Source organism: Haliotis rufescens, unplaced genomic scaffold (assembly GCF_023055435.1).
Source record: "Haliotis rufescens isolate VD_foot unplaced genomic scaffold, xgHalRufe1.0.p SCAF_65, whole genome shotgun sequence".
Taxonomy (NCBI): Eukaryota; Metazoa; Mollusca; class Gastropoda; order Lepetellida; family Haliotidae; genus Haliotis; species Haliotis rufescens.
In genome coordinates this window covers 317,810-344,333 of record NW_025964356.1, presented here as the reverse complement: position 1 = coordinate 344,333, position 26,524 = coordinate 317,810, and the positions used below count along the sequence as shown (strand labels likewise).

Genomic DNA, 26,524 nt, shown 5'->3' with positions numbered 1-26,524 from the left:
CTTTGAACCTCATCGCACAAGTGTTCGATGGGGTTGAGATCAGGGCTGAGGGCTGGCCATGGCAGAACACGGATGTTGTGTTGTTGCAGAAAGGTCATGGTAGCTCTAGCAACATGGGGCCGAGCGTTGTCCTGCTGGAAAATGTGTTGTTGATGTTGTGCAAAAAATGGAACGTGGGGTCTGATCACTTGGTCGATATACCGCTGAGCAGTGATGCTGTGTCCCTGACCTTGACCAACATTCAGAAAGCACATGGGTCCAAGTCTCGCATGAAGTCCAATCCCTGCCCATATCATGACGCTAGGTCCGTCCCATGGATCCCTTTCCACAACGTTTCTGTCAGCGAAACGATCAACTCGCCGCCGCCAAATTCTGACTCTTCCGTCTGCATGGGAGACACAAAAGCGACTTTCATCAGAGAAGATGACTAGCCTCCACTCATGATGACGCCAATTGTGATGACCCTGTCCGCACTGAAGTTATGCTTGTCGATGCCGTGGTTGGAGAACAGGGCGACGTGCTGGAACGGAGACGTCGGATCACTGTGTCCTGGTTAATGTTTCGATTATGTGTTCCTATGGTCTGTCGAGAATATTGATAACACCATCAGGCTTCACTACATGCTAAAACTCGTATGAATTTATGGTTCCGTGTTTGTTACCTATTTGCTTAAAACCACTTGCGTTTCTTTTGCGTGAGAGTATATATTCTGTCTATTAGGTGTAGGATAGATTAGAAGCACCTTGAGTATCAGTGCAAGGTCCATCTAATCAGGAAATGACGTCTTGTTAGAAATAGACCTTGATAGACATCATTACCTAACAAAAGGGAAGTGACTCCAGCACTGGTATTTGTGTCACAAATCCAAATTTAACAAAAAATGATGTCATTAAGCTGAAATAGATTAGAAATGACCTCATTATTACGAACAAGATCAGCAAATATAACAGTAATTCTAGTGAAGGTATCCCATATTTGACTAATTCTTGACACATTTCTTATTTTCCTCTGTCCTCTGAGGGAATTTCAGTGGAAATTATCTCGAGTTGGATCAGAATCAGTAAATAATGGTTTCCAGAAGAGGATTACTGTCAATTACACAGGGAGTTACTTAAGGCAGGTCTCTCTGGGTCCCTCTGGTATATTCTGGCAGAGATTTAATAGAGGTAGAAATTTCGTAACAATTATCGAACAATAGTTGTCATTGTTAATAATTCTAAGAATACTACCTCTATTACATCCGAAGTACTCCTACCCACCTCCCCAATTCATCTACTTCTCGTGGTTAGATGTGGGGAAAAAGTGAGGTTCCCGCCACTGCAAACATCATAGCTTTGGTGGTTACAATGCTACTTGGGAATAACTAATTTTGTGTGATTGACAGTGAAGAGGATGTCTGTGGAAAATCTGAAAATTTATGGTTCCGTGTTTGTTACCTATTTGCTTAAAACCACTTGCATTTCTTTTGCATGTGAGTATACTTGTTTTTTGGTTATCTTCAGGACATTGGGAATCTTAGTGCAAATTTTGAAGAGATTCTGAGCTGTAGTTCTTGAGTTATGATTGGAACAAAAAATGCTGGAATAATAACAATAATAATATTTTTTAAAAATAAATTGAACGATTAACAATAGGGCTCTTGCCTTTCAGGCAAGGGCTACCAGCCTTTCGGCTACAATAGGGCTCTAGCCTTTCAGCTTGGAGATCTAATAATAATAACCTAGTACCCACAGTGGCCAAGCGTTTCAAATAGGCCAAGGCTGATATCCAGGGTGAAAAGTGATCTTCACACAACCGCTGAGCTTCATGTAATGTGAGATGTAATGCGATATGATAGAGGCATGCCCTTGCCCACTAAAATAGTTTGCATACCTTCAAGAAATTTTCACACAATGCTGGATTAGACTATAGCTGTTCTAGAAGATTCCAGATAACACTTGACTTCAAAATCATCTAAATATTGTAACGTCCACACAACTGTTTACATTGGATATAACTACATCCTTGGCAACTAACCATTGTCAAAATACAATGCTATGAACTTCTACTGAATCTCAGCAGAAACAATGTGATACAATTACAACTTTGTTGAACAATAAATTACACTGCCATATAACGATATGGCTGAACATGTATGCAGCTGTGTACTCACCAGAATGTTGTAGCACAACAATATGACAAGTAGTGGCATCTTCACTGCCAAGAACTGATATCACATCTGGAAAGCAATGAGAGACGTTAGTCAAATTTGAATGGTAGTTGCTCCCCGTGTACACTCAATGTATCATATCACAATTGTATTATGATAAATACCCGGGAGCCCATTTCATAAAAGTCTCCTCTACCTCAGGTCTCATAACTTAACAGTCGTAAGTTAACAGTCCATTTCATGCAGGGATAAGTCACATAAGACATCAGTTTATTTCTTAACTGCATATTTCACAATTACAAATACTATAAATTCTAAAAATTTACACAAGAGTGAAATTAATGCTAGAGTAAAATTAATGCGAAAAATGTGAGTGGTCTTTGCTCACATGAATCAAAGCTTGCATTTATGTCTCCAAATTGACTGTTGACATGTATCCCTTCAGGTGAACAAACAGGTGATCTTTGATAAAACATCAATAAACACAATGATATTACAATTTAAATTGTATTGACTGTTATGCTAGAAATCAAACAAAAGTTATCATTGTGTATAATTCTAAGAATACTATCTCTATTACATCATAGCCACAAATTCTCATTTTGGCAATAATCACACCATAAAATCTTCAGATTTTTCGACAGACGTCCTCTTCGGTGCCAATTATCCCAATAGTTTTGAGGTAGACCCTATCCTTTGTCACACTGTATCTGTGCATGCGCAAGGCTGGAAAACATCATTTCTTTCCAATGAGCTTCATCGACTAGATGTAAGATATATTTGGTAGGTGGGAGAGACTATTTCCTAATGCAACTGAGGTAGTATTCTTCGAATAATACAAAATGACAACTATTGTTTGATAATTCCTACGAATATCCTACCTCTATTAGATCATAGCCAGTACTCATCTAGTACTCCTGGATAATTGGCAGCAGTGAAGTAAGGGAATACATAGAAGAAATGGGGTATGAACCAATGCCTAACTTCCTGATTTCACCTTGGTAAACCTGAAGAAGACAAGTGTCGTTCTTTTACGTTCTATGACCTCATAATTGTTACCTGTTTTTGGTGATATATGAGCTTTCTTATGATAGTTTCTCTCCGGTTCTGAGGTCTTTCATGACGTCACTTTCCGGTTTTGAGAACATCTATGATGACAGTTTTGGTTTATTATCTTTGTGACATCACTTGGGTCATTTATGATGTCACTTCCAGTTCTGAGGTCATCTATGACGTCACTTCCGGTTAATAATCCATTGTGACGTAGAAATATACTTGTTGCTCTATAGCCAACAGCATATATACTTATCTCACCTCAGGTATGATAATGACAAACATTTCCACTGATGACATGTTTCCCATTATATGTTGGTATTGGTAATACATACTCTTTACGTTAATTCCCGCTCTGAAGTCTTCCACGACAACACCTCCGGTAGTAGTTATACATGTTATGCCGAGTGACTAACAATGTAATAATCCTATCACCTTATGACCTATGATCCCAGATGTTAGCCATGTTAACTTCCACAGAAAAGGGGGGTAAAGGCTACTGAGTGACTATAGCCTGGGCAGCCACCAAGGGACCCAGGGAGTATAGTCCCTCTAGATCGTGTTGTACGTCTCGTAGGTAGAAGTTATTAAACATATTTTGGCATATCTCCATTGGCAGCTTGATACCACTTGTTCGATCGAAACTGAATTCTATGAGCCTTGGTGTTGAGAGATTGGCTTGATAACTATCAGATATAGTGGTCTTAAGCCATCTGGCCACAGTTGCCTTAGTAATGTCCTTTTCTGACAAAGGCTTGCAAGAGATAAAGAGCCATTTTCTTTTCTTCCTGTGGTTCTGTGTAGCTGAAATATAGTATAATATGGGGCATAATAGTCTATCTGGATGATCCACTGTTTTACTCAAGGATGGAAAAGAATATTATCTATGTCCCAGAGGCCCAAACGCTGATGCCTGGTTTTTGGCAATAAATTCTGGTAGCGATCTTAAGGATATTGTGCTCCAGTCTTGTGTATGCGTGATAGATGAGATATCAATTGTGTGAAACTCAGACACTCTGGCAGCTGTAGCTAACGCTGAGAGGAAGGCTGTCTTTTTAGAAGCTGTTAAAAGTGTAGCCTCTGCCATTCGTTCATATGGTGCTTCCATCAGGGCAGACAGTACAATGGATAAATTCCATTTTGAGATCCTAAGGATACCGGTAGATCATCAGGTTGTAGAACTGAGGCCAGTGCTGATCTATAGCCTTTAATTGTACAATGTCGAAGACTTTTCTCATTCCTCAGTTGAAGTAGAAAATTAGCCACTGTAGGAATTGTTATATTTTCGTCATGCAAAACCTCTTTCTGGCAGAACTTTCTCCATCTGACGTTATAGATAGCTGAGGCAGTTAGTCTCCATGAGCTATCCACCGCTTCTGAAGCTGATTTAGAGAGACCGGAAACTTGCATCTTTGTCGCGATAGTTTCCAGGCGTGAAGGTGGAGATTTGTCAGGCTGCTGTAAATAAGTCCGATAGCTTAGGCATGTGGCAAACGGATCCAGGTGAGGGGTATCTCACGTCTAGGTGATTCACTTGAATACCTCGGGGTGGAGAATACATTTCATGGGTACAATCTTGTGTTACCAGGATAGGAAGTCTGCAAGTATGTTTACTTTCCCTGGTATGTGTCGTGCTTCTATCCTGCAACTCACTGAGTCTGCTAAGGCAAATAAAATCGTAACCTCTCTCAACAAAAGTGCTGATCTCGTGCCCCCTTGGCGTTGTATGTACACTACCACCGTGGTGTTCTCTGTAGCTATTAGTATTCACGAGTGGTGTAGTAGATGAGACCATGCCTTGATTGCTTGGATAATAGCTCTCATTTCCAGACAATTTATGTGTAAATGTTTGTCTTGATTTGACCACCTTCCTTGATTGTGACATCGTCCATAGGCACACCCGAACCTTCGCCTGATGCGTCTGTATATATACTCACACGCTAAAGAAATGCAAGTTTCGGGTCAATACCCAAAATGTCAGTCAATACCTGGTGTGACCACCATTAGCATTGATTACTGCCACACATCTCCTGTACATTGAGTGGATCAGACGACTTGTGAAGGCCCTAGGGATCCTCCTGCACACATCCAGAGCAGCTGTGTGTAGTTCATCGGCAGTTGTAGGGACTGGGCGCACATTGTGCAGACGCCTTTGAACCTCATCGCACAAGTGTTCGATGGGGTTGAGATCAGGGCTGAGGGCTGGCCATGGCAGAACATGGATGTTGTGTTGTTGCAGAAAGGTCATGGTAGCTCTAGCAACATGGGGCCGAGCGTTGTCCTGCTGGAAAATGTGTTGTTGATGTTGTGCAAAAAATGGAACGTGGGGTCTGATCACTTGGTCGATATACCGCTGAGCAGTGACGCTGTGTCCCTGACCTTGACCAACATTCAGAAAGCACATGGGTCCAAGTCTCGCATGAAGTCCAATCCCTGCCCATATCATGACGCTAGGTCCGTCCCATGGATCCCTTTCCACAACGTTTCTGTCAGCGAAACGATCAACTCGCCGCCGCCAAATTCTGACTCTTCCGTCTGCATGGGAGACACAAAAGCGACTTTCATCAGAGAAGATGACTAGCCTCCACTCATGATGACGCCAATTGTGATGACCCTGTGCGCACTGAAGTCGTGCTTGTCGATGCCGTGGTCGGCAACATCTGAGGTTGTTGGAATGGAGACATCGGATCACAGTGTCCCAGCTAATGTGTCAATTATGTGTTCCTGTTGTCTGTTGAGCACATTCACTTGCAGTTAGAGACGGATGTCGCTGGTGTTGACGATTAATCTGCCGGTCTTGTCGAGGTGTGGTCCCCTATGTACACAATGTCTTGAGTTGGTATTAATTCCGACTTGACGGGATGTACCAGGAAACCCAAATGAGATGGTAGTTGAATAAGAAATATTGCATTCTGCTTTATCTGCAATAAGCCTTATAGGTGGAGAGGAAATTGTCTATATAGCTGTGGAGTCTTACAAGATTTAGATGAGTGAAGCCAATGATGGAGGTGGTAATCTGTTAAAAACCATGGCACTCTTGATATTCCTAATGGTAGCACGTTGAGTTCAAACCTTAGACCGTTTACTGCAAAGCGTAGGTAGGGTCAACAACTCAGGTGAACAGGCACATGCAGGTAGGCATCCTGTAGGTCCAGACTGACTAGGCAATCTCCTAGTTTCAGAGAGTTGCGTAACTAGTTGCATAACTAGATGAAAACGTCGTCCTTTGGGGTGTACTACAAGCTTGAAAATGGAGTTTGTACCCTCTTATTACTACTTCTATTAGCCATGGGACGTCTGTAACTGACTTCCAATTTTCGGCGTATGGCGAGTTTTGGAATCTCTGATTAGTGGTGTGTGAAATCTCATCGATCACAGAAGTTAGTCTGGCGTCGCAGAACTGGGGGGCCAATATCGACTGAGATATCAAACTTCATCTTAGTGGATCTGAGATATTGTGTCTGACCTGTTGAATAAGATGATTACGTTGAGTAAGCAGGAATTGTTGACATCCATATCTGTGCAGCTTGAAGATCTTCATGCATCTTCAGAATGCTGTCCAGTGCACTATGAATGAAACCAACTTGTTCCAAGTTGATTTCAACTTAAGTGTCACAAGGTTGGCCTGTAAATTCCTCACAGTTCAGTTAACAGGGGGACGTACATTTCTGATGCCTGCTGCAAACCAGTTCATATACGTGCTAATGTTTATATCTGCTTATTAACATTGTCAAATTCTTTGAATTTGTTCATCTCAACATTCATCCTCGTATTAGGGTGTCTGACCAGATCAAAATATTGCTCATCAATGGTAGGAGATCTTGGGAATGGACAATGGTGAGTTTTATAGCATTGACTTCCTGTGACTGGGGCTAAGGCATGCTTGGTAGAAGCATTTAATTCCACATTCTTTTTTGCGACCACATTTTCAGTGAATGAGGGATAAGGTAATGTATGAAAACCTACCCTCTTTTCAACAGGATTTTCATAACCCTCTACCTTATTGCTTGGTGGCTTGACAGATGGGATCAATTTATAGATTTCATAAATGATATCTTTAAATGAGGAGTCGTTTCGTTTGAATGTGAGTGTACTATGAGAAGCACCCATAAAATCCTCTGGCAGTACCCCCTGGGCTCTTGCCACTGGGGTGAGACGGTATCACTTGGTGTATGCTTATCTTTCTGCTGCGACTCCTGGCTTGAGCTGCACAAGTATTGTGCTGTATAAGTGTAATGTTTCTTTTCCCGAGAAGCACAGGGCGAGGTAGGGCTATAGTGACTACTCTCCCTAGATACAATGAGTCTTTTGTCCTGTGAACTTCTGACATGTGACGTGTATGTGAATGGGACTTTTGTTTACCATCTGAATCATGTGATCTACATCTGGTCGTATCCTTCAGATTTGCATGTTGTTTTAGCTCATTTATGTCCTGTGCTATAGCCTGGAAACGTTTGTCAAACATTTTGGACATAGTTGTGATCAATGATTGAGACCATTCACTCATACTCAAGGGGGAGAACGGAATGGGTTTGGGCTCCAATGTTTCTTTAAAACCATGAGTGACAAAACTACCCATAGCACCCGGGGATAAGGCTGCGGTCCCAAGACCAGAGCTGCATGCCTGCTCCTTAGTTTTGGGCAGGTGGGATTAGTAACATGATTTTTTCTCAACAGCAAAAACAGAGTTCTCTAAAACATCACCCCTTTGGTGCCCATGTGTTTCTCTGAGGTCAGTTTACCTGAAAGATAACACCTTTCCATGTTTGATTTAGATTTAGTTTTGGTTTTGGGAGAAAACGATCTAGAATGATTTTTGGTCTGATGATCTGGTCTTCCTCTTGGGTTTAGACTTAGGACAATTTAGAGCTTGTCAAATTTATCTTTTGATAAGTCCGTGAATCTCGATCTTGGAGTGCACATGCTCTTTCTACATGTACTACATATAGGGTGACAGTGTCTGATTGCTTGATCAATTCCACACCCCGAGTAGACTCCTGATGACGGTGGTAGGGAGGCATCCATACGTAAACTAAATCTACCTATCTTTCAGAGTAGGGATGAGGCTGGTCGGCATGGGATCAACTGGACGAACTGCAACCTTCGAAGTCGAAGTTTGATTTTCAATAGATAGGGTCTGAGTAGATGGACATATCTTGGTATACTTGTTTAAATTTAAAGCCAGCACCATACATGTGTCCGACGTACTTGTTGACTGGGAGTTTGTCGAAGTTGGCAGATCACTGATGATATACTAGCCACATAAAGAAACTGTGCACAGAGAAAATATATTCTGGATTGACATACAACACAGCAAGAACAAAATGATGCAGACGCTGTAGCAGCTGAATGATCGGACCATAAGAAAATGTCAACGGGACCTGAACAACAATTGTTACGATGACGTCAGAAGATCAAAATGGAGTAGGGGGTCAAAAGACAAAGTCACAAAGTCAATAACAGGTATGACCACCCTGTGCGTGAATCACAGCAGTGCATCGGCGACACATGGAGTCCACCAAATGGGCATAGAAGGCCTGGGGAATGGCCTGCCATATCCTCCTCAAATCCTGTGCATAGTCACGGACGTTATCTGGAGGATGTGGAAGACGACGCAGACGGCGCTCCATTTCATCCCACACATGCTCTTTTGGGGAGAGATCTGGAGAAACTGCAGGCCACGGCAGTAACATGACATTGTTAAGGTTGAAGGAAATCCATTGCGACCCTAGCCGTGTGAGGACGAGCGTTGTCCTGTTGAAATGTCAATCCCGGGCCATGACATTGCAGGAAAGGAATGACCACAGGCCTCAGAATCTGATCTCTGTAGCCAACACCGGTGAGATTGCCCTGAACAACCACCAAAGGGGTTCGGTGCCGTGCTGTTATCCCACCCCAAATCATTACAGAGCCACCTCCAAGACGATTCCTCTCCACAATACAGTTGCGTGCATAACGTTCTCCCAAACGCCGGCACCGACACGTTGGCGCCCGTCACTGTGGGAAATGTTGAACCTCTATTCATCTGTAAAGACAACATTTCTCCACCATATTCGAGGTTGGCGAACATGATTTCGACACCATCTTAGACGGTTGACTCGATGACGGTGTGGCAGGATGGGACGTATGGCAGGGCGTCGTGGTCAAATCCCGTACTGACGTAAACGATTCCTGACAGTGTTGGGATGGATACGGCGCAGTCCAGGAATTGTCTGGGATGTCGTTACTACCGTTTGGAACCTGTGTCGGAGATGTGTAACTCAAATCCATCTGCACAGGATGCACGTGCAGTAACACATTGCACGTCCATAGGCCCCCATCAATGACGTCATATCACATGGCACGTGCATGAGCGTTTGAATGTCTCCAATAATTGCTGTGTTCAAACCTATCTTTCATATATGGACGGTGTGCCCTTATATCTATATTTTCTCCGTGCACAGTTTCTTTTTGTGGCTAGTATAGATTGTGAAGAAACAGTGGTAACTTCGTCATATAAAAAATGTCCGTTACTGTATCTTCTTCTACTGAGAGGGAAGTGATCATGGCTGGTGTCGTTTACTTAACCATGGATTTTACAGATGAACGACTGCTAGTCTTTGTGACATGCTTAGGCAACATTTATTTTAATTACTTGGTCATTCATATATTCAATCTATCACACTTCACAAGGTCTGAAATACCTATTTCTTTTCAGTTTATCATTTTTTCAATAGATTAAAAGAATAATCACTATTTCCCGCAATGTTATTGAAAATAAGATTCTCGGACACACTTTTCGACAAGGGGTCCTCATCAACATGTCAAACAGCAAAATAAAGACGTTTCAAGCAAATCTTTAACGACTAGGTACAACAGCCCGGTGTAAGGTGCCAAAATCTATCCCCCTTCAGAATATACCCGGGTAGATTCTGGGAGCTCCCAGAATCTACCCAGGGGTAGATTTTGGGGACTTCCCAGAATCTACCCCGGGGTATAATCTGGGAGCTCCTCAAAGAATCTACCCTGGGTTATAGCTATAATCTAGGAGCTCCAAGAATCTACTGCAGCCCTGTTTGATTTAAGCATTTTTATTTCATGAATGTACTTGAAGTTTTCTTTTGGGGTATGCATCTAACTCAGTCTTGATCTCTCCTGGTCAATTGCTATAACAACATTGTCATCTGATTAAGTTTACATAAATGCCTATTCAGTACACATCTAATTAGTTTTAAAACATTCATATCCCAGAACCTATCCCCCCTTCCCAGAGTTCCCAAAATCTATCCCGGTGTAGATAATACCGGTAATAAATTGTTATCGAATCCAAAAATTCAAAATGTTGTTTTATATATGCAAAGAAGAAATAAATATTGTTTAACTAATAAAAAAATATCTTACAAATCACATTGACTTTAACTCATTGTAGTCAGGGAGTAGAAGGGAACATGGCAAACTTCATAGACAGGTCGCTATCAGTTAAAATAGGGAACAATCGATCTGATCCTATGGCACTGGACAATGGCACACCACAAGGCAGCATTATAAGCCCAACCCTGTTTAATATCATGATCAATGATCTTTTTGACCATGTCAACTCTCCTACCCAAACTTCTAAATTCGCTGATGACGGAGCAATATGCGTAAAGTACAGAGATATTTCACAAATCAGAAAAAAACTCCAGTCAGCCCTGGACGGAGTAGATCAATGGTGCAATAAATGGGGATTCACCCTTTCAAGTGAAAAAACTGTTGGAGTTCTATTCAAATGCTATGATACCCTGTGTCTCCATAAAAGGCAAACCTATCAAATTCGAAAAATCTGCAATATTTCTTGGGGTGATCCTTGATCAACACCTCACTTGGCACAAACATATAGAATATGTGGAAAACAGATGTCAAAAAGACCTGAACGTATTACGGGCAATTTCAGGCACATCGAGGGACACTCAGCTGGACCTCTACAAATTTCTTATCAGATCAAAAATTGACTATGGTTGTGAGGCCTTTCATTCAGCATCAAATACTGTCTTGAGGCAACTAGACAGAATACAATACAAGGCCCTAATGCTGGCCACAGGCGCAGTAACTGCAGGCACCTCACTAGAAGCACTACAAGTAGAAATGGGAGAACTCCCATTGAAACTAAGAAGAGAGCAGGCAATATTATCGTTCTGGGGATGAACATCAAACCCTTTGGTTAATAAGAAATGGCAAGACAAAAACACTTGCGATGAAGCCCTAGCTCGAAAAAAATCCCTCACTAAAGCCATCTGGGATATTAGCATGTGAACTCATTCGAAGTCACAATTGTGATGACATTCAGCGTCCAGAAAGTCACTACAAAGGGTTACACCCTCCCTGGACTTTAAAAACTCCTAAAGTGGACACTGCTTTAACATCAGAAGTCACTAAAAAGAAGACCCAACCCTACTAAGATCAGTAGCTATCACTAAAATTCAGACTACCTGGGACAGCTGGGCCCATATATACACTGATGGATCCAAGAATCCTACCAATAACAGTGCTGGTTACGGGATCCATATCCACAGCTCCAAACCCCAAGCACATTCAGTTCGCTTGCCTGATGGTCAGTCAGTATTCACGGCTGAATTGGAGGCAATTCATCATGCACTCAAACTCATACCGGAACTTCCGGAAGCAAAGGCAGTCGTCCTATCAGACTCGCTAAGTGCACTTCAAGCCATCATTGGCAGAAACTCAAACTCCAGGCCAAACACAGTCAACAATATTCTATAGGAATATACAAAACTATCGGACCAAGAGCAACAGGTGGAGCTGTGTTGGATCCCCTCTCACATAGATATTCATGGAAATGAAAAAGCAGACTCACTGGCGAAGCTAGCTCTAGACAATGTGGATATACAGCCTATTCCTTTTAGTAAACTAGAGATAAAAAGCAAAAGCAAAGCCTCCATAGCAGAAAGATGGCAAGCCCAATGGGACACAAGTAAGATCGGCAGATGGCTATACAAAATTCCACCCAAGGTCCAACAAAAGCCAAACTCATACTCAAATGAAAGGAAAATTTAAATTGCTATCTCACGCCTCAGACTCGGTCACAAAAAGCACTATGACAAGGTTTGTTCATCTTGCAATCAGGCTGAAACCATTGATCACGTGTTACTAGAATGTAAAGACCATGCCCCAGCCTGGGCTAGGTTAAAACAAGAATTGCAGTTAGATCCGCTATCTGTCATAGATCTCATAAAGCCAAAAGATGCAATGGCGAAGGCTAAACTACCTCTATTTCTGAGAGACGGACAGCTACTCAAACGTATATAAACAGAGCAGCCAAGGATAAAATGAAATCATATCAATATAAGAAAATAGAAATCATATCAATACAAAAACAGAAATTATGTGAACACCAAACTCACAATAGATATGTGTACCCTACACAGGAGTCCCAAAGAGGGACAGTTCAGCCGAAATTGCTTAGGCAGAAGGCGACCACTTAAACACTTAATGCAACAACAACAGGGCTGCAGTAGATTCTTGGAGCTCCTAGATTATAGTTATAACCAGGGGTAGATTCTGGGAGTTCCAGGTTATACCTCGGGGTAGATTCTGGGAACTCCCAGAGTATACCCCCGGGGGTTGATTCTGGGAGGCCCCAGAATCTACCCGGGTATACTTTGAAGGGGGGGTATACTTTCAGACTTTACACCGGCAATTGCTACTATCACAGCCCACATGTTTTGACTAAGCCAAGTGGTGGTCTTGGCTGATAAATTCAAGAGCCAGAATACAATACTCCCTATTATACCGGGAAGTGCAGGTGCGACTTTCCCAGCAAGCTTTCCTAGTGCTTCCCCTAATGCCTTTAAATGCTTTTTTATCCACTCTTTTACACCATCCGGCCTAGGAGGTGTGCCACCGCTGGTTAACGCAAGAGTCAAAGTTGATAAATCCAAATTCGGTTCAAATACTGGTAATTGTTATCCCCTGTTCTCTGAACAATGTTTTAATTTTTTCAGCCAGTGTAGTATCATCATTGAGGACTTGATCAATAGTTTCTCAAATCCGGCTGATTTGTGAATGAAGTGCCTCTCTATTAGTGGAAGCTGCTTCGAGACGGGCTGATCTTTCGTCTTCTAAGTTACACAATATTTCCGCAACACTGCGTCTACTGAATTCATCATCTGCCTGTGTAAGTTTTGTTTTCTCATAACAAATATGCTTGTCGAGTTCATCTAGCTTGGCTATATTATTGATGAGAGATCCCCGCATTGTTTGCATTGCCTCGTCAAGACTTCGTTATTCTCTAATATTGTACTTCAAGGATGGTTCCTGTAATGTGGAATTATCACAGGTTTCCAAGATTTCTCTGAGACTATGCGAGGCCTCCTTTGCACGTTGTGGTACGTCTTCTAAATTATCTTTATCTATGGCAGCTGCTGAGTTCAGTCCGCACAGTCTGAAGAACCTTAGTAGTCTTTGCAGAAAGTTTTGCTTGTGAGTTGTCATAGTCTACAAGACCTAATTCCTTACAAAAAATGCTGATGCCGACACGGTGTCCAGCTATTGTAGACAACACAAGGGGCTTACGAGTACAAGAATTCATAAGATCAATATCCTGAGAGCCACACAGTTGCAATATTCCTTTTCTGTCTATTGTAAACTAGGAATAGTCATGACCAATAGGAGTAACATATTTATTGTCTTCTTTTAGGACATCATGATAATCATTAACGGTTGATTGTAAAAGTTCCTCATTAAGATTCATAAAGCTGGTTTCATCAGTCCCCCCTTCGACTGCAGTAGTATCATTTAGGTTATCTAGATTAATATCATCCATTTTTTATATTAGACATAAGTAAACATAATTTCAATATAAAAATAAATGTCCTCTCAATACGGACACAAGTTAAATCCACAGAGTAGACTTCGGGATCCACTAGGGGTCAAAGCAATTCGCCAGTCTGTAACTATAGCTAATAACCCGAGTAGCATTAATCAGAATCAAACACAACTGGTACGCTTTCTTAATCTCGGCGCTCACAATGTGTTAATTCCAGGAACTGCCAGACTATCTTTTACAATTAGTTTGACTTCTATGGATGTGAACAGGGAGCTTGTTCAGAACATAGGCCTTGAAATTGTAAAGAAAATCATGATTAAAATTAGCGGTAATGAGGTTTTCAATATTGATAACAGCAATGTATACTTCTGTTACATGGATCTCTGTAAAACAGCGAAAGAACGGAAAACTTGAAGTACCAAGGTATTGACACAAGCACTAAACAGAATTCAATGAGACTGTCTGTGGGTGCTGATACTGGTGATAATACCATCGTAGAAGATAAGGTTGTTGCTGATGCATTTGGTAACTATATTCCGCGTAACTTTGAATTACTAGATAGCCACATGCCCTTCTATCAAGCATCCCAAGGCGATAGGTTAGAATATGAACTCACTTTTAATGACTACAGCAGAGAAATCAAAACCACTGATGATAAAGCTAGCTATTCGAGCTATTACTTTGATAATATCTCACTTGAGTATGATATGATAACAGATCCTAAATTAGCCAGGCAGTTCATAACCAGTATAACGGAAGTTTAGCCATTTTGTATGATAGCATGCTTCGACACCGGAAGATTTCCTGAGACAAAAGTGATACGATGTGGAATATCAATCTAAACATGCCAGCTAGGGTATTTTAATGTTGTTCGAGGACCCCTTTCTGGAACCACTTTTAAGAGATACCGAGGCGTTCTACAACCTCCAAGATTACGAAAGTAGAATTGACGATCGAGGGCGTGCCTAATCAACTATATAGTCAAGGCATGCGAGCATATCAACAGTGGGATGAAATTAAAAAACTCCCTTCTATAAGACGAAGCCCAGAAGTTAACGCAGTTGCAAAAGATCTGGCTCTTGGGGATGTATCGCTGGCTGAATTCCTTACCTCGAAGTATCCGCTATGGCTCGACATGAGAACCATAGATGACCAACTACACAGTAGTGGGAGGAGAATGCTTATGAGGGTGTTACTATACAAATAATAAAGAAGGCCGAAACGGATGGTAAATTAAAAATATATTTGTATGTGATTATGGACGCACAACTTAATATACACAATATGAAGATTCGTGCAAGCGATCTATTAACAAACTTTTACCTAAAGATTCATCTGCAGGGAAACTAGGTGTGGAAAAACAGCTTTTATTCTTGGTATTTTACAAAGTCATTATCAGAATTTTTTCGTCCATATTATTATTCTGTGCCCGACTATAAACGTTTATCAAGAGATTGGATAATGAATGATCCCAGGGTGCACAAAGTTAATCCGGGTGATCGTTTACAAGACTGTTAACGAGTATGTCATGAAAAATATAAAGGAGAATCAACCCTTTTCATAATAGACGATTACATTGCGAGTAAAGAACTAACCAAAAAGAAAGATATGCTTTCATATTTAGCATTCTCTGGACGGCATACTCAGCATAGCGTTTGGGTCCTTACTCAATAATACAACTCTGTCCTGAAAGATCAAAGAGGCCAGACCAAATGGGTTGTCCTGTTTCATTGCAAAGACCGAGAGGAATGTCTACGCAAAAATGATATTATTTCTACCATGCACGAACGAGATAAAGTCAGAAAACTGTTAGCAGAAACAAAGCACTCTAAACTCGTATTAAAAACTGATCAACCAACTGCTTATGCAATTGCTAAGCAAATTTTAGCAACTGCACAGCAAATATTAGCAACTGCTTAGCAAATTTTAGCAACTGTTTAGCAAACTTTAGCAACTGTTAAGCAAACTTTAGCAACTGCTTAGCAACTTTAGCAACTGTTTAGCAAAATTTAGCTAAAGCTTAGCAAATTTTATCAAACTTTAGCAACTGCTTAGTAAATTGTAGCAAATGCTCAGCAAATTTTAGCAACGTCTTAGCAAAATATAGCAAACTGTAGCAAAATGCGGTAAATTAAACATTAGCAGCGATTATGTGTAATAATGTGGTTTGAAAACCTCATTCTTTTGCAACAGTTTATTATTTCAGGCTGTATTGGATATTTCATATTTCATTATGTTAGGCCTAAATATCGGCTAATGTATTACATTAAAAAGATGGAATTCGATGAACTTCTTGAACAACTGCTCCAAGATGAGCCAGAACCTGTAGTTACAAATCAACATAGAGAAAGACTCGCGGCTTTGGTAGCTGGTGGAAAATGCTCCCAATACTTTGAGGAAAATTATACCACTGAAAAGATTTTTAACATGGCCGACGAAGAAATTAAACTATACTCACGTTACGAGTCTAGACTGGGAGCTACCATGATTAAAACAATAGGTTCGGCTATGGTACAACTATACACAGCTGTGACTAGTACGTTTCTTCCTATCCCACAAGAAAATCGCCTGTATTTATGCGAATCTCTCGAGGAAGACCCATTTATTGAGCATGCTGTAAGCGCAGTAAGCTGTGAGTTTTACCATAGATACGGAATGTTCTTAGCGCTACTTACCACCGCTTTAATAACGTCTAACTATTGTCAATTTAAACATGCATGCCCACCTAATATAATAAAGGACAAAGTTCAAATAAATAAAGGAGGTGGAATTGCCACAAGTGATTGCGGAAACACCACTAGTGATTGCGGAAACACCACAAGTGATTGCGGAAACACTGCAAGTGAACGACGAAATTGTGAGAGTGACTAAGAATCCTTGAAAAGTCTCAGCCGGTAAAAGGGGAGCGCTGGCGAGGAAGGCAAAAGCTCACACTGAACATTGTACACACCCGATTACAACTTGGGCTCCCTATGCCCTAGGCATTATAACAGTGGTTTGGTTGTTTTTTAAGACTGCCCAGCTGAAATGCGCACCATGGTATACCATGGTCACTAAGGTTTACCATGGTATACCATGCTGAACCATGCTTAACCATGGTCACTTTCATTTCTTACCATGGTATACCATGTTCAACAGAAACCATGGTACACCATGGTCACTGAAGATTTTACCATGGTATACCATGGTCATCTTAGACAAATCCATAGTAGACCCTGGTCATCTGGGACATTGCCATGGTAGACCATGGTCATCTCAAACAAAACCATGGTAGACCATGGTCATCTTAGACATAGCCATGGTAGACCATGGTTATTTCAAACTGTGATAAAAAAAAATGAAAATTGACCTCCTGTTTCATAATTTTGAATTTTCAATTCATGCATGAATAACAAATAACGGCAACATCAAATGAAATGTAATACTATTATATCAATAGCATTGGTAAGAAGCATTAAATCTTGTAAGTGGCAGATGAAAAAACATTTTCAACAGGAATGAACTTTTTCTTTAATAAATATTCATTATGCATTTCACCCGGAAGATGTCACGTCGATTTAGACCAATGAAATCTGAATGCCCAGGAAAAATTTGCATGAAGCTAATTCCTAGAAATCGATAAAAGACATGTACGTAGAGTATCTCTTTTCGCAACTCCCACTATTGATAAAAATGGGTTTTTTTATAAATTCTAATTTTGATATTGATACCTTAATATTGTAATAATTGGGATTATTTGTGCATGTACGTAAGATTTATCCAAAGCTAGGTGTTATGAGATAACTCCCGCGATTGAACTGTCATTGAAAACACAGCCACGCCCTAAATACTTGTTACTTGTTGTGACTTGCCATTACGGCATTTATAACTGTATTCTCATTAATTATAGAGAATATATACAGAAAATACAGCTCTGGTCTGACTATGTAAGTGTTGATATTATATTACTTATGCGGCACAAAGATTCGTAATTCGACGGACTTCCAATATTTGTATTTTATTCTCCCCCAGTTACATTAACAAGATATGTCACTCTACATAAACATATAATTATATTCTTATTAATAAAGATAACTCGTACCACTCTTGAACAAGTCGAATGGACAGCTATGTGTTACGGGAAGATGCGAGCGTCTTCCGGACACAGCCAATGCCATTGCTGCTAATTGTCACGTAGGCCTGTGGTTGCGAGCATCTTGAGTCAGGAGCGCCAAACACAATTTGTTCATCCTGCTTCATCGTTGCCTCATTGCCAACTGATAACAACAATTCATTCGAAGAATATCCCAAAAGTATTTGCGGCAATTGATTTTGAAGATTATCCAACGATGGATGTGTCAAAAAGTTCTATCATATGGCCATATGAAAGGAATATGCAACCGCGACATCATGCAGGGCGTCTCAAGTGGAGATATGATTAGCTGGAGCGGTAAGTAAATAACAAAAAGAAACTATGATTGAAATTTGATGTTTTGATTACCGGAATACACACATATGAACGTAGGTGAAAAGATTTACAGCACTATGTATGTATTTTAAATTGGTCAATGTAGCCTAGTTGATATATAGGAATATCCGATGTTTATTAACGAAAAACCAAAACAATGAAAATGCAACCCATTTATTTACCCCAATCGAACACAAACAACTGTTCTATTGTCTACTGTTACAACACCTCTTTACTCTGCAGAACTCACCTGTCTAACTAAACTCCCAGAAACTCCCTTGTCCCAGTTATTAACAAAATCTTCATGGAAAGCACGTGCTTTCCGCGAAGCAGGGTGTGTTTTGTACACTTGGCTCTGATAATGACTGGGACATGTGCATTTCTGCGAAGTAGGGAGCGTTTGTTTTTAAAACCCTCCCGAACATACCCCCCTCCTTGGCAGGATACTGACAACTACAAATTAATAATAAGCAACATTCTTACTGAACATTCAAATTACACTTAACAGTGCCGAAATCAAACAATTTCAAATCGATAACGTTCCAAGAATTGTCCTTTGTGTCTTGAAATCGCATTTCTGTACAAACTCAAGCAATATGACTCAGTCTAAATTCACAAAAAACAGTTCATTTACAAAAAACAGTTCGATCACAATGTGTTCTTCAATATAATAGTCACTGTTCACACTGAATTGTCAAAACTTCACTGTCCACCTGAAACAAATTCACAATTCACATTCTCCATAGAAAACTTCATTGCAGTACATACCTGAAACAAAAGATTCACTATTCACCCTTTCTCGCAGAATGTTTTAGTGGAAAAGGCCTGAAACAAAATTCACAATTCACACTATTCACTTCCCTTCATAATACTCCAATGGACACATCTTGTTCACAGGTCTGGTGAGAATGTGCGTCCACCACTCTGACGTGTCCGTCACTTCCAGGATGAATCTTGATGATAGTTCCTAGGGGCCAATGTCCTCTTGCAGTATCAGGAGATATCATCATCACGATGTCACCGACACATAGATCCTTGCACAGAGTGGTCCACTTCTTTCTTGTGTGGAGGCTGGGTAGCCATTCCCGCATCCATCGCCTCGAGAAATGACGTACCAGCTCTTGAAGCCGTCTCCATCTCTTCCTGGGATTGTAATCCGTCTCGTCTGCAGACTCCGGGGCAAACATCCCTCCTATTTGCCCATGGAGGAAATGGTTCGGCGTAAGGGGATTGTCATCCAGAGGATGAGCACTTTGATACGTTAGAGGACGTGAGTTTATTATTGCTTCTGCACCTGTGAAAGCGGTGCCAAATCTGTAACATCACTGGTGCTTAAAATGGCAAATATGGCACGCTTGGCAGACTTGACCATGGTTTCAAACACTCCACCAAAGTGTGGAGCATAAGGTGGATTAAAGTGCCATTTGATTCCCTTGTTGGCCAACAACCGAGTGATAGCAGTCTTATCCAATGCTTCAAAAAGTTGCTTCAGTTCCCTGACAGCCCCGACAAAGTTTGTGGCATTGTCAGAAATGACGTCAGTTGGTAGCCCTCTTCTGTTCACCATCCTGAAGAATGCATTCAGAAATGCATCTGTATCCAAACTGTTTGCCATTTCCAAATGAACAGCGCGTGTAGACAAACAAGTAAAGATACACAGGTATTGTTTGTTACGTGTTTTTCCTCTACCTTTGATGGTGAAGAACGGACCTGCGTAATCCACGGCTATTTTGCTGAAGGCACGAAGTGATACTTAAAGCCTTAACTTGGGCAAAGGAGCCATAACTTGTTGAATTGGTTTAGCCTTCATTATACGACAACGGGAGCACTCTCTTTCCCATTCTCGGATCACTTCTCTGGCAGAGATTATCCAATATTTTGAAGATAATGCTGCCAAAGTTTGATTTGTTCCATATAAATGATGGCCATCCTCGTGATACGATTTCACAATGAGTTTTGTGACCCAACTTCGCCGAGGTAGAATTATTGGACATCGTGCTGCATGAGGCAAACAGTCTGCATCTGTCAAACGACCACATAACCTCATCACCCCATGTTCATCTAACTGTGGGTGGAGGGGTGAGATCTTTGAAGAAACAAGAAGAGGTTTCTTGGATTTTAAGGACGTATATTCCTTTTGGAATTCATCACGCTGAGTTTGAACAATGATTCTGTTTTCCGCATCGTTTAGCTCTTCCACAGATAATTCTCCTGAGACTCGACTATCTGCTGGCACACAACAGTTAGTTATGAACCTGAAAACCCAGGCATTCACACGGGTAAGTCTTTTCCAGTTGGAAAATCTTGTAGGTTCAATCCTCCAGTTGGGATCAGGATCCACAACTGAAACCATGGTAACCATCTGTTTTTTCCTTTCCCTGTCAACGAGATCAGATACATATATCAAACTTTTGTCTGTCGGCCATTCAGTTTCACCTTTTACCAAAAAGGAAGGCCCAGACCACCACAATTGATTGCTTTTTAACTGTGAAGCTGAGGCACCTCTTGTTAAGAGATCTGCAGGATTATCAATGGATGGCACATGTCTCCATTGAGATGGATTTGTGGCACAATGTATCTCTCCGACTCTATTTGCCACAAAAGGTTTGAATGTTCTGCTGTTGTTTTTGAGCCAACTCAAAACATTCATGCTATCTGACCAAAACCTTACTGTTTTGATATTTATATTTAGAACTCTGCTGATTTCCGAAACCAGTCTGACACCAACAATTGCAGCCATCAATTCAAGACGAGGTATGCTTATGGACTTTAGTGGAGCCACTCGACTCTTTGCAGATACCAGCCTACTGGAAGTACTCTCGTTCAGGTAAGTATGAACAGCATAAACAGCAGCGCCATATGCCTCCTGAGATGCATCAACAAAGCAATGGAGACACACCTCTTCTACAGAATTGCGGAAATGGAGACATCTTGGTATTTCAAGGGTTTGTATTTCTGACCACTGCTCTAACCATTGACTTACTTTGTTTTTTAGATGCTGCGGAAGACAATCGTCCCAACTCTGCCCAGTCAGCCATATTTCCTGAAGGATGATCTTAGCAGTTATAATTAAGGGGCTTATAAGACCAAGGGGGTCGAAAAGTCTAGACACATGACTCAGGAAATCCCTTTTTGTTTTTACTTCCTGTGGATTGATTAGTGTGCTAAAGGTGAACATATCACTTTTAGCAATCCACATCAGTCCAAGTGTCTTAACTGATGGTAAATGCCCTTTGCTGAGGTCGATCTCAGCAGTTCTGTCTTCCACGGGAATGTTATCCAGAATTCTAAGCGAGTTTGACAACCATTTCCTTGCATGCATAGCAGCACCTGACCACAGTTCATTCAACTGCTTGTACAGCTCTAAGCCCTCATCCTCATCCTCAACCGAGTCCATACTGTTGTCCATATATGTGGACTCTATGACAGTCTCTACTGCTCGAGGAAGATCTTCCTGATGTATTTTAGCATGCTGTTGGGATACAAATTGGGCTAAGAAGGGAGAAGAAGTATTGCCAAATACCACTCGATTGAACTGATACACCTCTGGAGTATCAGTTGTATTCATGGACCTCCATAAGAACCTATGAAAACTCCTATCACTTGGAGCAAGTTCTATCTGTAGAAACATCTCTGCTATGTCGCAGATAAGTGCTACTGGATACTTGCGGAATCTCAACAAAACATCAAAAAGCTCACTGTGAAGCTTGGGACCAGGATCAATCTTGTCATTCAGTGAGATATCCTTATACCTCGCCGATGCATCAAACACTATTCTAACTTTTGTTGTAGCCTTATCAGGACACAGAATTGGAAAGTGTGGTAAATACCACTTGGATTCATCTGACTCATTCGATGATACTTTGGAGATGTACCTTTTTTTTCTCATATTCAGAGATTACATTTCCATATGCCTGTGCAATACATTTGTCTTTCTTTAACCTCTTTTCAGTGCTAACTAGTCTTCAGAGGGCCATGTCAAAATTATTTGGAAGACAAGGAACCTCTTGTTTCCATGGTATTCCTATCTGGTAACGACCCTTCTCAAATGCAAGTGATTCATGAGCCTTCTCAAGCAATTGTTTCTCAATGAGGCTAAGAATTTGTTGATGACTATTTACTTTCTCAATCTCCCAAAAGTTCCTCACTAGTGAAGACAACTCAACATCATGACCATGTGCATAATATGCATATGAGCAATGAGTTTGTGAGCTTATTTGGCCGATGTTGCCAATACAGGTCCACCCAAGAGGAGTCCTTCTGGCGATAGGATCACCTGACCTGAGACGTCTTCATATGACTGATGAAGCTGTAGGTAATCAATCCCTATCAAGAGATCTACTTTTGGATTCCACCCAATTACAGGGAAACTGATGTTCTGCAAATGATTCCACTTATCCTTATGCCTTTCCCAGTCCATCACCTGCATATCACCTGTTACCTGTGTCGTGGTAAGTGCCAACATTTCAAGATTGATGTTACTACACACACTTTCAATGTGAAAGCTGACAGATTTTGACTGAAATGTTTCTGTATTGCCATTCAATACATTTACCGAAACTGTCTGAGTTGGTCCCTTGAGTCCTAATTCTGAAGCTACATCATCATTCAGATAGGACCTACTACTTGCGTCATCCAGTAACGCATTCACACAAATCCTCCTTTTGCCATTTGTAAGAATAACTGGCACTGTTCGGAGAGCTATCAACGGCTTCCTGGGCTCTGATTTTGGAAATGTAGTATGGGCTCTTTCAGTGCAACTACAATTCTTAGTCTGAGGCTTCACCTCAGATTCTTTACCTGTTTCTACAATATGAGGACTGTCTGAAGATCTTAGATCTGGCAAAATAACTTTTTTTGTTTGAGTTTGATTTGAATTTGTTGAATCATGCAAAAGTCTGTTGTGAGTTTTTGTACATCCACCAATACCACATTGCGTGATGAAATTACACTTTGCCCCAAGATGCGAATAACCAAGACACCGAAAACAGACATTGTGCTTTTTGGCATTGTCCCATCTATCAGAGACACTCATGTTCCTGAACTCTCTACACCTCCACAAATCATGATTATCTCCACAGACTTTACATGAAGTATTTCTTTTAAAGATAGTGCTTTGATACAACTGGTTCGTGACAAATGTACAAGGACCTTTACCTTTGTAATCTGTCGGTTTACCCTTTTGTGCTATTCCATGTACAGTTTCAGACGCTATGGTCTGATACTCAGACTCTTGTAGTATCCATTCTCTCAGAGATTCTACACTTTCTTGGCGTTCACTGTCGTGAAGCCACCTTTGATACTGCACTATCATTGTTTCAGTCATTTTCTTGAGCAGAATGTTGTATAGTAAACCATTGCCTAATTCCTTGAACCTATCAGCTTCTCTCAGGTTAGCAACTGCTATGTCCAACACATCTGCAAATTTCTCGAGGTCCTTTGCACAACCTTGGCGAATAGGTTTGAAATTACTCAGTGTTTCTAACTGTAAGGAAATCTGTCTTCTCCTTCCTCCGAACTTTCGTTACAAATGCTCTAAAGCCATGTCATACGCCACAGTGCTATGCTCTAACCCTTGAATTACTTTCAAAGCACTGCCTGATAAGTATTGCCGTAATTGCAGAAGTTTATACTCTGCAGTAGCTGGGGAAAGATCAATACATGTGACAAATGCAGCTTTCCAGCTTTCATACATTTTGACGTCACCAGAGAAAACTGGAATCGACACCCGTTTAAGCTGCTTCCACAAATCATTTCCTATCGCTTGACTTTCCGACTGTGGCATAACATAACTTGGCATTTCACCACAAAGTTGGTTGTCCAGGCAATTTGGTTGTTTGAGGTTCACGGGTGGATTCAAGAGAAACATTACTTTTGACCTCTTTGGTCCTGTCATTAAACAGCCTATCAATTGTATAAAATGACCGTGATGTAACATCTGACCTTTGATCTAGGTGCCTTTGTGCTGTGTTTATAACTTCAGCAGTTTCAGTTTCAATACAACTGATTTCAGTTTCTGTTTGTACTACTTTCTCACGCTGTTTATCACCAGCATAAGCCATTGTAAGCTTTACCATGACAGCTATTGCCTTGGCTTTAAGAGAATTTATCTTGTCTATTCCTTCTCTAACAGTTCTCCGCGAAGGTAATTCCTCAGCCTCTATCAAATTATACAGCTTATTCTTAGCTTTTGAAAATGCTGCAGAGCTCCAGCTAAGCTTTTGGTGTTGTGGGTATTTTACCCATGCATTTTAAAAATCATTGGGTATCAGTAATTCTATCTGGGTATTGAAATTTCTGTTACCCACTAGTTTTTACACATGTGGGTATTTAAGTTAAATATTTAAAAACACTATTCATCTAGTCCCCGCAAACTGGTGTCGTGTGGGTTTATAGGACTCAAAAATACCACGATACTTCCACAAGTGAGATGGCAAATGATCATGATGTAACTGTCATCGTGGAGTTTGTCAAGGTTGACGGATTGCCCGTTTATAATTTCAAAACAAGTTGCTGATTTCCTAATCGAATACGCAGGGTTACTTCACAACATATTGATGATACGCATAAGTTTTATTTTTGTAGCGTATCTGTAATGTTCGTTGCGTATTTGATACGCTTGGATTTTATTTTACTGCGTATTTCTGATGCATATTTTACGCAGATACGCAGTTTATCTGGAGCTCTGTGCTGTTTTAGCATTTGCTTTCTGTTGTTTGAGTGTCAAGATTTGCTCAATCAAAGACCATTCTTTGTCTATTACATTAGACTTCTGTTCCGAGACCTCAAGTCTGACACTCCCTTCCAAACTATCACTTGTTTTTTCGTCCATACTGTCTGTGAATGCTAATAGGCAAAGAGTTGCATTCCACTTACCTTATACTGATACACTGTCAACGAAAAAAACAGGATAAGGTATAAACCACGCTCTGCTACCATTGATATATAGGAATATCCTATGTTTATTAACGAAAAACCAAAACAATGAAAATGCAACCCATTTATTTACCCCAATCGAACACAAACAACTGTTCTATTGTCTACTGTTACGACACCTCTTTACTCTGCAAAACTCACCTGTCTAACTAAACTCCCAGAAACTCCCATGTCCCAGTTATTAACAAAATCTTCACGGAAAGCACGTGCTTTCCGCGAAGCAAGGTGTGTTTTGTACACTTGGCTCTGATAATGACTGGGACATGTGTGTTTCTGCGAAGTAGGGAGCGTTTGTTTTTAAAACCCTCCCGAACACTAGTTGTCATTTCGATGATGCATTTCTCTCAATATTATAAGAAGCGTTGTACAGGAATTTATTAATGAGCGTTATTTTGATACATATATACAAGCAATTTGTTCCTCACTGTAGAATTAACACACGTCCAATACCAAACCATACTTTTCCAAAATGTGTTATGGCATTGAAAGTTGAGAGGTAACATATCGAAGAACGAATGGGGTCAAAGTTTACGGTGCTTACGGTCAGGTCAGCTTCAGTATCAGTTTGTTTGGCTTGGATCATCTACAGAACGTGATATATTTTTAAGAACATTAAAAGGGAGATAATTGCTACCAGCACGTTTATGGTAAGTTCACTTCCTTTCTACCAGGTTTGTTTTCAGTTTAACGGCTGATTTTGTTTAAACAAAACACCATGTGTACCATTATTGTTTGCCATTGTACTTAGCAATGAGTACAGTTACTATAAGATGCTAATTGAAATGCTCATTATAACACATATTTGTAAATGTAAACATGATGAATGCATCTAATTGCAGAATATATTTAATTATGAAAGAAAAATATATAGATAAATGGCCATTTTTTAAATTTAGTTTTATTGTATATTAATTTTGTTATTTGATGGGAGGCACACATCAGGTATTATAGAAATGCAAGAAAAAACTATTGTGAAAAAATATTATTTGTGTATTTATTATAATAATATTACAATCATATGTTCAATATTGATATGACAATCTATATTTGATTTCTGTCTGCTGTGCAATAGCAGAAGATTACGTTAACTAATTTAGACTTGTTATTTTATGTTCTTTATGAAGTCAAAGGCAAT

At 40.5% G+C, this 26,524-nt stretch overlaps 1 protein-coding gene across 1 annotated transcript in view; it reads right to left on the bottom strand.

Annotated features, from left to right (window-relative positions):
• Positions 1–467: 467 nt before the first annotated feature.
• Positions 468–26,524, bottom strand: part of LOC124124830 (protein N-terminal asparagine amidohydrolase-like) — a 178,765-nt gene continuing 152,708 nt past the window's right edge. The window contains exons 4-5 of the mRNA XM_046488107.2: positions 2,153–2,218; positions 468–520 (exon numbers count right to left, since the gene is read on the bottom strand). Coding sequence (XP_046344063.1) covers positions 480–520; positions 2,153–2,218 — 107 coding nt within the window. The 3' untranslated portion in view covers positions 468–479. The remainder of the gene's footprint in view (positions 521–2,152; positions 2,219–26,524) is intronic.